The 13,598-nt window shown below is 48.1% G+C and overlaps 1 protein-coding gene across 8 annotated transcripts in view; it reads right to left on the reverse strand.

The window, feature by feature from the left end:
- Positions 1 to 2,844: 2,844 nt before the first annotated feature.
- CASK (calcium/calmodulin dependent serine protein kinase) overlaps positions 2,845 to 13,598 on the reverse strand; it is a 358,179-nt gene continuing 347,425 nt past the window's right edge. For all 8 annotated transcript variants that reach the window (XM_047843622.1, XM_047843615.1, XM_047843620.1 and 5 more), the window contains 2 exons: positions 7,942 to 8,025; positions 2,845 to 4,848 (listed from right to left, as the gene is read on the reverse strand). In XM_047843622.1, coding sequence (XP_047699578.1) covers positions 4,672 to 4,848; positions 7,942 to 8,025 — 261 coding nt within the window. In that variant the 3' untranslated portion in view covers positions 2,845 to 4,671. The remainder of the gene's footprint in view (positions 4,849 to 7,941; positions 8,026 to 13,598) is intronic.

Raw genomic sequence — 13,598 nt, forward strand, 5'->3', positions numbered from 1 at the left:
ATGACGCTGTGGCCTCAGCACATGAGAGCTGCGTGGCCTTTGCATCAGTCACCCTGCTACCTGCACCCCCCTCCCCACCCCCCGCGCCGCCACACATCAGCCTGCACGGGCGTCATTCCAGGACACAGCTGAGACTGGAAGTTGGTTCCGCCAATTCTTAGTCTTTTCAAAATGAGAAAAACAAAAAAGGCGGGCCACTCACTATGGAGGAACGCCTATTTCTGCTCCTAGGCACAACTCCTTCTAAGAGGTTGCACTCATTCTGGGTCCCAAGATGGTGAATCCCAGGCGTCTCTCGGTGAGAATGCCGGCAGCCAAGTTCTGACTTTCTGAGCATGCACAGGTATGGAGTTGTGCTTAGGGCCAGAAATGAGGTCGCCCGTGTGGTGACAAATGTCTCTTTCCATTTGCTTTTGCTCAGTCCGTTTGCACAGGTTCAAGAGAGTTGATGGAGGGTCAGGTGAAAGGTGGTGGGCACTCTGGATTTTCTATGTCTCCGAAGAGCTAAGACTTGGAGGGGCCTGTGCTAGAGATGGTGTGGCCCCCTCAGTCTCCTCTCCCTGTGGGCTGGGGTCTGCCCACCTTCTGCGACTCAAGAGTGGCAGCGAAAGGAGCAGATAAAAGGGATGTGGATGGGTGAATATACCCCTCGTGGCCCTTTCTTCCCCTTCCTGGATGTGGGCCACAGCTGGACTTCACTCAGCCAGAAGACCAGAGACTTCCAATAACTCCAAGTTTAAGGCGAACCGATAAGTAAGCATGGGATAAGCCAATGGAACATCAAGTCTTATGGGGGCAGTCCTTTAACCAACGACATCAAATAGGAAAACCTTAATTCTAAAGGGGTGAGAAAAGGAAGAGTTCTACCAAATGAGATGATTCACGATTAAAGCTTGTAGCCCTCCTGCAAGCTGCCTCAAAGAAGCAAAATGTCTTTCTAAGAGGAGAATTAATTAGAGGCGCAGAACAAGAGAAAGGCGCTCGGGGACCTTTAGCCTATGACAGGCCATAATCAGCCTTAGCATCTTAAGCTCTTGTAGAGGATGGAATTAGGAAGCAGTGTTCAGTTCTGGAAAAGCAAACTCCTCCCCTGCCCCTCAACACACACACACACACACACACACACGCATGCGCACGTTTGATGACATGGGGGGGGGTGGCGTGTGGTGAGGACGGCAAGGGGCTTGTCGACTGCAAGTTGCCTTCCCTTTCCAAGGGGACCGTGCGGGAGGCATCACAGTTAAGAACTTAGTAATGAAAAAATCTTCTTGCTAGCAGTAGCAGTGTGTTCTCTTTGCCCCAAGAGACTGACCTGAAACAAAGAAAAGGACATCACATCGGTGGGAGACAAGAGACTTTGATTTGGGCGGGCCTGTCCTTAAGGGCGCAGTGTCTGCTCTGGGCATCTCCCTGTCCTGAGGGTGGCTCCTCAACTGACTAAACTTTTTCAAGGAATGAACTTGACTTCTCACTGAACAGGTGACTACGAGTGATTTGAAGACAAAAACTCTCCTCTGCAGTAATGACATCAAAACTTTCCCAAGATCACGGTGGTGTTGCATCCAGCCTCAAGTGGCTGGAGCCGGTGGTGTGACATTGAGCTGGACTTGGGGCAGAGGGGCCCTGCAACATATTTAGATGACCCGCCACCAACAGGACGGCCCCAGAAGAAAACCTTCTGAAGGCAAACAGCAGGAAGTAGGTCACCCATTTCTTTTCTTCTCTGAGCAAATATTTTAAACCATCTCATCTGACAGGAGATACACTTAATTGCATTTTAAAAAGCTACCAAATTATCTCTGCACTGGGAAACTTCCAGATGAATTGAGTGACATCTTCCTTTTTAGCATTGAAATTGTATAGGCTGTACATGCAGTAACTACCACCTTATTAAAAAAATCAGGAACTTCTCTTTCCTCGTGTTAAAAACACCCCCCCTTTTTTGCTGTGGGGGTGGGGTTGGGTGGGGTAGAGAACCCTCTGAAATATGGCTCAGTTGACCAGTGATAAGACTTAATAATTCTAATCATTTGCGCTGGCCTTTAAAAGGAACAAAACAAAATGATTTTGCTGATGGAATGGAAGCAGCGAAGCTTTTTAGTAATTTTCTCTGATTGCTTGGTGGATGATTGTAATGTAGCAGCGGCAGTTTTGTACGGAAATTACTGTGAGTTTAAGTGTTTTCTGCTAGGTCATAAAGACATTACTTTAGAGAAGGGCCTGTATTAGTGGAATGAACAGATGACCTCTCTGAGAAGTTCAGCCAGAACAAGTTCTGGGCGCAGGAACTTTGCCATCCACACAGTGGCAAGAACAGCGCCCGCCTTTGTGCCTCTCAGATGGGGAAGACAGGACCGGCGCTACAGCACTTTCTCAATTCCGGGGCCACAGACGTCTAGACTGGCATTGCTTTGCTCTTCTTCTGCTCGAGCCACCTCTATCAACGTGGCTTAAGATTGGCATCATCAGCATCTCTGGAGATTTGGCCTCAAAGGGCCAGAGGGGGTGTGGGCTTTTCTAGCTGAGGGAGGGGCTTCGCGTCCCCATGTGTTAGTTGTATTCTTCTTTGTGCTTCATTGGAAAAGAGGTAGAGCGGGCACTTTCACAGTGAGAAGAGCCCGGATTGTGGTCAGTACCATCACAGGAATGAATGACTGGCCTTGGTATCAGATTTAAATCAATCCTGACACAGCTCTAAACAGCTTTTGGGGTTTCCCTTCTCCATCCATGGTGTCTCTGGTTTGGCGGTTTGGTCGCCCTGCCGTGAGGCCTCAATAGAAGTTCATGCAACACCTTATAAGTTGCAAACTCATCCGGTCACTGACAAAGGACAACATCAGAGAGAAAAAAAAAATCATTGTTTAATAAGAGTTGTTGGGAGGGGAGGGTGACACCTTACAAGGAGAATACAAATGCCTCCTCTGTGTGGTCCTTCAAGAGGAGCCTTTTAGCTCACAACACAGCCTGCACATCCCGCCAAGGCACAAAGCGATGAGGTCATCTAACCGACAAGAAGCAAACAGGATGGTATTTTCGCAAGGATCGAAGGTTAACAGAACCACTTCACACCCTGACCCTCTAAGGAAGAATCTTCCGCTGACCTCTGGTCAAGAGTTGGAAAACCCCAGCCTGAATCTCCTGTACTGGAAGAATGTGACCTCATGGAAGGGCGATGAGATGGTTCATGTCTCTAAAGCAACAAGGGACAATGATTCTCCTGTGCCAAGGGATATAGCAAGAGGAAGGAGAAACCACAGACGGCCTCCGGTACGTGGGTGGCCCTCAGGCGCACTGCGCTCTGGGAGCCAGAGGCGGTCCGAGCTGTGCTCTGGCGGAGTATTTTGTTGTCCTGCCTGACAGTCACTCCTGGGCCTTCAGTGGTTCAATGAGCATCTAATGAATTACAAAATCTAAAAGATCATCAGCTTGTAAACCTCAACAAATCTGTAATGAAATGAAGGACCCAAAGGCATTTAATTATTGAACACATAAAAGGAAGTATATTTAAAAAAAAAATTGGTCAAACTGTCCTGTTATCATTTTAAAGGAATTTACAGGGCTGTTATAGATTATTCTTTTGGAATAATTCAGTTTATAGCAAATGCCTAAACTGGTTTCTTCATTGCACAGTATATTTTCTTAAAATGGGTGCTTTAAAACAATTACATACATATTAAAAATCCTCATTTCTCTGCTTAATTAAAATGTTAATACTCTCAGACAACACAGATCTGAAATGGTGAAACCAGCAATTCCCCCTCCCACCTTACAACAAATTAAATTGAGACAAAATTACAAACACATTTCACTACATGATTATTAATAAAAATCAGTTTCTTTTTTTTTTTTTTATAAAGTTGCCCGAAATGCAAGGGATGTGCATAGGTTTACAACTTAGTCATAATAGCATTTTATTCTTACTCCCCTGGGTGTGCCCCGTGAACGGAATGTACTTTGCTGTAGATTACAGATTGTTTTGTCCAACACAGACACACCGACAGCATAAACGCTCGCGACTGTCCACATGCATTAAGAGTCAAGACCCAACTTCAAATCTCTAAAAGGTTTACAGGGTGCTTCAAAGAGACAGTATCACATTATCTGGATGTTACATAAAGGACTTAAAAAAAAAAAAAGCTATTCTAAAAAAAAAAAAGAAAAAAGGCCTTTAGAAATTTATGACTGTTTTGTAATCACTAAGACTGATTATTTCAAATAAATAAAGGAAAGAAAGATATTCCAATTCATAAAATCAGACTCTAAAAAGAATGTAGTGTTCCACCCCCAGTCAAGGTAACAGAATCATTGTTTATTATTAAAATAGATTATAGAAAGCAGCATCTATTTTGTGCAGTTTTTAGGGGCCTTGGAAATAAAAAGCTATGATTTCCAAAAATATAACATTCCAAAGGATTGAATAATACATACATTTAAAGATACATTTTATTAAAGTTTAGGAGAACTGATTAAAAAAGATACTGTCTCTTTAAATGAGTGTGTAATTGTTTTCTCCTCCTATCTATTCGGACATGACAATAATTATAAATGGAGGTCACACTACAACTAGGTAGTCTCTAGGGACCATGACCTGCTGACACACGGCCGGTAACAAAGAGGCTTTTCCATGTATGAGGTGGCTCCTGGGTTCGCGGCAGGTCTCTTGGGAGAGGCCTAATAGACCCAGGAGACCGGGACCCACTGCGGGGCTGTGCACACGAGCTCCACGGCTTCCTCCAGATGTCTGATTGTCTCATCAATTTCATTGTTGATAATTGTGAGATCGAAGTAGTGTGCGTATGTTCTCTGTAAGATATCGGACTCCTTCTGCAGACGCTGAAGAGATTCATCCTAAATGGCGGTGGGATGGAGGTCGGGGTAGGGCGTGGGAGGAGGGAAAAAGCAAAGACAAGACAGAAGTCAGCTGGACTCTTTCTCTCTCCACGTTCCCGTTACTCCCAGTGTCACAAGCAGGCAAGGCTGGACCTCGATGTGCTGCATCGGGGCACGAGGCCAAGTCCGCTTTGTGACAGAGGAGGCAGTGGGCCCTGCGATGGCAGGGTCATGGAGGAGCGGCCTGTGGCCCGACTGCTCACCATGCAACGGGAGCTCCATGCCAAACCGGGGGATCAGAGAAACCAGACACTCTTCGGCAAACACAACGCCCCACCGGCCCGGCTGCTGCCATCTGCCCCAGCGGGAGCCAGTCTCCTGACCGACCGGCAGTGAGGGCTCCAGAGGTGAGGACAGAGCCCTGCATCCCCCTGCTTCCCTCTGTCCTCTGCTCGCACTTGTATGGGGCCCCAGAGCTCAGCTGCATCTGCACCAAGAAGCCACTGCCTCTGGCCAACAAATTAAGTTGCATTTTCCCCTCTTCTCCTTAGAGGTCCAACATGTTCCAGGAATTCAATTACGTATAATGGCCCTCGCTCAATAGCAGTGGATGCCAGAGGCAAAAGCTTTTTGGATGTTGCAAATAATGGATGAAATAAGGCCATTTCCCAGATACAACAGCAACTGGCATCTGATGAATCCCCTCAAACTGCTCTATGCTGGAAATGGCCAGACGTCACTGGTCAGAAGGACTCGTACCGCTCAGGGAAAAAACTCAAGGGAAAGCAGTGACTGAACTCTAGGGGGCTTTGCTGCAGGAAAGGACTTCCCCTCAACTCCTAGAGCTTGCTGCAGATCCCTTAAGGGCCACCAGAAAGTCTGCCTCTGGATCCTCACAGGGCGGATACCATTAGGTTGAACTTTCAATGGACAAATTCAAATCTGAGGCCAGAGAACTCTGTAAGTCAACTTTGCCCTGCCTCTCCCCCAACACGAGGGTAGGTAAGGAAGGTTATTGGGCTGAGTCTTACGTATGTGGAGATATAGTTAATACCTGTTTATGTGATTAGTATCTTTCCCCGACTGGAGCGTAAACTTGTCTGTGTGCCCGGTCATTGCTGTGCCCAGCATTTGGCACTGTGCCCCGCACACAGCAAGTGCTTACTTGGAAAAAAAGCACCTGGCTAATGTTGCCCATTATGGGGTTTGATGAGTGCAAACCTCTACTAGGTCCTACTATTCTACTAGGAAATGGAGGCCCATGATAACAGAGACCTCCAGAAACACTAAAGGATGCGGGAGCCATGGTGCCCAGAGCTGACTTAGGACCCCTCCTCTTCTCTGAGGCCCATCCATTATTTGTGAGAAACCCTTGCTGATGAGCCCCGGTCTGTGGGTGTGAGTCTCTGGGAAGGGGACCGAATGGGGTGTCACCGGATCCCATCATAGCACCATGGTGTGGGTGGACAGTTACGAGGCAAGCTAGGGACTCCAGCTTTTCTCTCAGGATGCTCTGAAAAGATTGTCGGATGTGGTCTGTTGTCGTCTACTGGGATTTCAAAGCAGGGCATGGTATGCTGGGCCGTGCAATGTTAACTATTACAGTGTAGATAAGACCTCAGTTCCTCACCACCTTCTAAGGTCCTATCAACAGGCTTTCCACTTGCACTTAGAGTATTTTCACTGTGGCTATACTTGACAATGAACAATGCAGAAGCCCCATTTTAGGAAACACTCATTCACCCAAAGACGGGAGTGCATCCTGCCAGCCTGGGAAGAGACCATTCCTCCCACGTCACTCTCTGGGCTAGGGGACTCCACTGAAAAACACCGTCCTGGGCCTCAGAGACCATGGGCAGACTTTAGGATTTACTCAGAAAGCTGGGTTGATGAAAACATTCAAGAAAATGTATGGCCGACGGCATCAATTTTTAAACGTAGCTCTCTTTACAGAAAAAGAAAGCTTCCTCTTAAGGACCTTACAGGCTGAAGCTATATTTGTCGGTTTATTCCTCTACAGCACTTGTCTGCGGGCTTGCCTTCCGCATGAGCAGGGTTTAACTCAGTGAAGACAAAATGCCTCTATTCTACCAGCAGAAGCCAGGATTTATGGGAAGGAAAGGTCTATGTTCTACATCTAGGAAAGGAAACAAGGTTGGATTTCATCACCTCCTAGCTGGTACTTACGGGCAATTTTCTGCACCATTTTGGCAGCTATGGAAAATTAGTAAAAGGGCAGGAAAACAGGCAAAAACAAAAAACAAAGCAAAGATGACAATCCAAGAAAAATACATGGCAACCAAAGGATAAGCGCTAAGCACAACGTGGGGTTTCACACAGGCCAGGGTGTTAACGGAGATGGGAAAGGTGGATTTACAAAGGGATACGCCACTTGCAAACAACAGGACAAAAACTAATGGCCGGAAGTATGAGTAACATAGAAATGTAAAGATTTAGCCTTCCTCAGAGGCCTGCAACATGAACACTTCCAAGCCTGACTGTAGTGTTCTGGGCTCTGGTGGGTTTACGCCAGTGGTTAACTGAGCAGAGCCAAGAGCCCTCTGGTGGTTTCTCGACCCAGCAGAAGCAATGGAGGACTCTGTGCACGAGACTCCTCGTAAGAGTGGCCCTGCAGCAGATCAGCACGGATGCACTTACCAGACACTCCGTAACTACCCTCTGATCTGCCCAGCCACAGAAGGCCTCTGGGTCAGCTGGGTACTAGATGGTGATGCCAACTCTTGAAGGCACTATCTCTGCGGCAGCTGCTGGCTTGATTTAGCCTGACAGGGGACAGAGCTCATGTCCAGGTTTGGTGGTCTCCAGGGACCTGCATGGGCTCCGCTCCAGAGGCTGCCTGAGGGAACTCGGGCAGCTGGGCCAGGGTCATGGGTTCCTTATAGCGCTCTTCTGGCAAAGCAATCACTGGCCTAGAGCTGGGCCTGTGGCCTGCCACTGTCTTAGCCCAGCGCCCATTAGGGGTGGAGAGGGCCACAGTGGCTCGGCAAGCTTCCACGCCTTCGTTTCCTTGTCTTACTGATGTGGGGCTTTGGTCTTGCACACAACACACACATGGATCCTAATGGCGGGTAAAAACGGAGCGGCCCTTACCTCATTTAAACCTGGAGTGATAGTCGGTGCGGCAATAAAAACAACAAAAGGAGCAAACTCTGCAGTCCTCAGGACCTTCAGTGCCTGTGTACAAAGCAAAAACTGGAACTTAGAAATCATGAGTGCAGCATTTAATGGAGTCCGTAAGAAATCACACAACGGAAAAAACCCTTGATTCAAAGTTTTGGCAAGGGATTATTGAATTTACCAGCTTTATAAGTAACTTCTGTTACTCCTTTTCTTCCAAAGGATGGACCACAGCCATCAGCAAATAAAAGGTGACAAACCGGACATTTTAAAAACTGAATCTCATGAATCAATAGGACTGACTTTTCTTCAGCCACACAACTGATAATGTTGGTTAAGGTTCATTTAAACCTGGCTATTAGCTGTAACCTTTTTAGTTGACAGGAAATGTGTTTTGGGCTAGGCTTGGATCATTGTGCGGGCTCTGCCACTGAGCTACAGCCCACTTCACCCCATTTTAACCTTCGAACTGCTAACAAGGCTAGTGGGTCCCTGCCACTGTCACTGTGAAGCCGTGTTCACACTTACGGGGCCTTCTGAGTCGCCCTGATGCCAGGCCCCGTGGGACTCACGGGGGAAGAGAGACCTTGTCTGGGGCTGGAGTCTGGAGACACTAAATGAGCTCTGTGGCTGCGGGTAATTGGAGGCCCACAGGAAAACGCTGTGTTGGAGGGAGAGGGGCCCCTGAGGCTGATGCAGTTCCCTTCAGAGGCATAAAACACGTTGAACGGTGCAGCCACCAGTTTGCACAGACACAGTGCCAAGCTGGCATCCCATGCCCTAGGAGTCGTTTCTGGTAAGGGAGTGCTTGTCAGCTCCTCTCGGGGGGGGGGGGGGGGGAACGTGACCCTGCAATGGGCTATGGATTCCCCTGCATGGGACAAAAACTCCAGCATACGTGGGTACACAATTCACAAGTGTCTGGTGTGTCATTAATTTGCACTGCAGCGAATAGTATCTTGCTGTCCTTCATCTGAGCATTTAACATGCGTGTTCTGCTACCTGCGTATCTGGCTTTCTAAATGGCCTTTCAGTGGTTTGCTTTGCTCTGTTCCTACTCCTCCCTCTTTTGCCTGGTTCACGGTGGTAGCAACGAGACTGGTCACTCTGCCCCTGTACTAAAAGCCTGCTACTAGAATGATCGATCCTTCTGGCAAGGCAAATCCCATCATATTGCTCCTCTACTCCAAACCCTTCCACAGCTCCATCTTGGCCTTGGGATAAAATGTACACTCCTTAGCATGAATGCTGAATCCCTCTGTCCTGAGCTGGCCCATGCTTATCTCAGTCTCTCTCTACACCTCTCTGCTGCTTCCCCCTCTTCCAACTGGCCTTGTTGAACCACTTCCAGTTCCAGAAAGGGCCACTCTGCCTTCCCAGCTTTGTCTTACTACTCCCTCTGCCTGGATGCTCCGTCCCCATTCTCCCTTTGGCATGGCTGAATGATCCGTGAGCACCTGGCTCTGGTGTTCTTTTGTCTGCAAAGTCCTCTGTGGGCTCTGAGCCAGGCCGTGCCCCCCCCCCCCCCCCCCCCGACCATGGGACCCAGGATGCCGCACACCAAGTACCCAGATACCAGAGGGTGAGCTTACGGGCAGGGGCGATGTCTTGTTCAGTCATCTCCCTTGTGCCCTGTATGGCAGCCGGCATAAACTGTGTTTATGGTAAAATGAAAATGGAAAAGCAGCACACAGGATTGGCAGAAAATGTTTGACCAGTGGGCACTGTGCTTGGTGGCTGAAGGGAACCTCTTGGCCTCTGACCATACGGAGCCGTGAGAGACCAACAGGGATGACAAAGGTTTAGTGCAAGGTTCACTTTCACTGGGATTGGGTTTCTGAATCCCAGCCACACGGGATCTCCTTGTGGGTTAAGGGGGCCCAGCACATTGTTTCAGCCGTCATATCAAAGTGCTTCAGTTGTGGACATCACATTCCCCTCAGGAGAAAGCTCCTTGGGCCTGCCTATGCTCCCTTTTGACAGAGGTAATTGGCAATTTCTTTGCCAACCCTTTTGTGATTGAGAGTTCTGTTAAGGAATAAATATCATGGAAAAGTCCATATATAGCTCAATTGAGCTAAACAGGGATCTTCCTTTGGAAATCTCTTGTGAATATAATTTTGGGCCTCTTTTTCTGTCCTTCCTGTGCTCATAAATCAGGAGGCTCAGGGTCAGTTGAGACAGAAGGTTTCCTCGTCCACCCACAGCCAGCCTCTAGGCAACTGAGATGGGGAGATATCCCAGTTCACGGTTCCTACCCTTGCTTCCATCCCTGAAGTGACTCCACGCACAGAGGGAGCCTAGATGCCGAATGGAACCCACTGGTGAAGTTGAGAATGACACCTCAGGTGTGAAACGGCCTTTTTTCTGCTCAGTAACCCCAGCCTGAAAGCCACCCAATTCTCTGAAATTTTAAGTGCCAGCCTGCGATTGTTTTTGCAACCCCAGAAAACACACTCCTGGGCAACCATAAGCAACCCGCAGATTACCCTTCTCTGTGCAGCATGCACACCCTTCACCTTTATCCATCCGGACACGAAGATCATTCCGCACTTACTATGTGCTGCCCAGTGCTCTCGTGTTCACGAATCAGGTTATATTCCCTTAGCAGCTAATTCCAAGGAAAGAACTGGCATCCTTCTAGCAGATAAGGATGATGTGATCCACGACATTCCCCTTTTTGTCCTGCTCGCCAGGACGTTCAGAGCCAAACTGCAGGCTGATCAGAGTAAATACAGTGGCCTTTTCATGGCTTTGATTTTCGATTTCGATACTAGGTTACTTTCTCTTCTTTTCCTATGTCATTATATTTTCTTTAAAAAAAATTTTTTTTTCAACGTTTATTTATTTTGGGGACAGAGAGAGACAGAGCATGAACGGGGGAGGGGCAGAGAGACAGAGGGAGACACAGAATCGGAAACAGGCTCCAGGCTCTGAGCCATCAGCCCAGAGCCCGACGCGGGGCTTGAACTCACAGACCACGAGATCGTGACCTGGCTGAAGTCGGACGCTTAACCGACTGCGCCACCCAGGCGCCCCACATTTTCAAAAATGAAAAGACCCTCTCAAATCCTGACTGAGATTTTCTTGTCCAGTAGCCCTCATGTCTTCACCACAGTCACCACACATTTCCTCAGGTGTCCCCAACTGCTCGACTTACAGGCTTAAGTGCGTGCCTTTTTTGGTGTGTGCGCGTAGTCTCTGCTTGCCTGGGGTTTAGGGTCACTTCAGGGACAGTAAATGGAACGGCTTCACAAAGATTCCCTCCCCTCAGGCTGTTAACAGGGGACTTCAAGAGGTCTCTTAAACCCTCTTCCTTCTGACTGAAGACGAGACACAAGTTTGTCAGTATTTACAGGCAAATATTTCTTTCTGAATCCCGGAGAGGTGGGGGAGTCTAGAAAGGTCACTGAAAATATGCTGGATTTAAACAGCCAAAGCAACATTAGGTTTAACATTTAAAGTTAAGTCTTTAGTTCTCTTCTGTGGAGACATGAATTGATTTTATGGCTCATATATGGCCAACAGTTGATCCCAGGTTACCACCCATAAGGAGTGAAAACGTATTTGATCAAGTCCCTAAGACGCAGATAGCTTTAAGACGTATCTGCTTTGCAAACTTAGAAAGTGTATAGGGGCAAGTGTCTGAGTCATTCTACACAAAAATATAAGGGTTTAAAGAAAAGCACTATGACCCCAGAGATAATCTTTCACAAAACGGCCCCTAGTTCAGAACCTGGCTCTTGTTTTTAAGTACAGATTCCTAACAAGACCGCGGCTACCCCTTGTTGACAACCTTTCCCTCTACGGGCAAAAGCCAAACCACAAGTATTCTGCTACCATTAACTTGTTAAGGCAGCAAATGCATAAACCGGAGTAAAATTAAAATATAAAATCTAAAACCATCTCAGTAGGTTTTGATGACACGCTGGTGCTATCACAGTTGTAGCTTTAGGGACATAGGTTATTTTCTGGGCCATAGCTTCATTTAAAAACATTTTTTAAAAAATGTTTATTTTGGAGAGAATGTGTGTATGAGTAGGGGAGGGGCAGAGAGAGAGGGAAACACAGAATCTGGAACAGGCTCCAGGCTCCGAGCTGTTAGCACAGAGCCTGATGTGGTGCTCAAACTCATGAACCGTGAGGTCATGACCTGAGCCGAAGTTGGACGCTTAACCGACCGAGGCACCGAGGTGCCCCTCCATAGCTTCATGTCCGTGAGAAAGAAGTTCTATGGTTTTTCCTCAGGTTTGACTGCCTTATTGATTTTTCTAAACATTAAAAAAAAAAAAAAGATTTAAATCCTAGGACTATATATAAGATAGACCAGCTTCAGGATTCCCAGGGTCACCTCTTCCAGGATGGAACAGTGGAAGGAGGCGGGGGCTGGCTGTAAGAAAACCGAAGCCCCAACCAACACTGTCCAAAGCTGAAACCTCACTCTCACTCGAGCTACACCTTGGTTCTTCATCTGCAAAGGAGGACACGGATACCTCTGTCTCGGGGTTCCAAGGATTAAGGAAAGAGTACTCGTGCTTGCAAAATACACAGCACTGTAGGAACACACCTTTTCTTCTCATTTTAAAAGAAGCAGGTTGCTAGTTTGCTTCTAGGGTAATCTTAACTGTGGCCCTCTAGGTTTGAAGCTGGACTACAACGTCTTCACATATTAGACATGTGTTCAATTGGGCCTAAGCTGTCTAAAATAATTTAAGAGAGAGGCGCCTGGGTGGTTGAGCTGGTTAAGTGTCCGACTTTGGCTCAGGTCACGATCTTGAGGTTCATGTCTGGCTCCATGCTGACAGCTCAGAGCCTGGAGCCTGCTTTGGATTCTGTGTCTCCCTCTCTCTACCTCCCGTGTTCATGCTCTGTCTCTCAAAAATAAACCTTAAAAAATTTTTGAAAAAATAAATAAGCTAAGAGAGCATGAAATAATAGACCCAAATGCAATAAGCCGAACACCAGTGTTAGGTGGTCTATGGTCCACAAGTCAGCAGTGGCAGGTGTGAGCCACATGGCATTTCTGCTGTTGGGGAATTTTTGATGTAGACCGAGGCACTCATTTCATCCTCACCAGCTTCTTATTTGTATTCTTAGCTCCCAAGATGATGCTTGGAAGACAAGAAGTGCTTCATACAAACTGGAAGCATCCAGCTGTCCGTGAGATCTAATAGTGGGGGATCACACAGGCTGGGCGGGAAAGGGTGAGGAGAAAGGCATTCTAAGGTCAGAGCCTCCTGGAGCCGGTTGTCCTGAAGGCAGGGTGCCAGCGTTGCCCATCCCGGGGAGAGAGTGGGCCAAAGGCAGGGAAGCCCAAGGGAGGAGCCCTGGGGGTGCAGAGCCCGTGGGCCTCTGTGGCTATGCCACTGAGTGCAAAGTCCGCGTGGGAGCAGGACCGGGCTCCAGTCCAGGTCAGCCCCGGGTGGTCCGAGGTAGGTGAGCCGGGACCAGCATGGTTGACCAGACCAACTGAGAGGAGCGGCGCCTGGCCGATCGATACCCATTCCCAGCCTTGGGGCTGGGTGGCCGAGAGACACAGGAATGCATGAGCTCATCCAGCAGTCAGGGGAGCAGGGAGAGAGCAGGGGTGTGGGGCGCTCTGGTGCCCATGCCGCTTGTACAAACGGCTG

The sequence above is a fragment of the Prionailurus viverrinus genome, chromosome X (genome assembly GCF_022837055.1).
Source record: "Prionailurus viverrinus isolate Anna chromosome X, UM_Priviv_1.0, whole genome shotgun sequence".
In the NCBI taxonomy this organism is placed as follows: domain Eukaryota; kingdom Metazoa; phylum Chordata; class Mammalia; order Carnivora; family Felidae; genus Prionailurus; species Prionailurus viverrinus.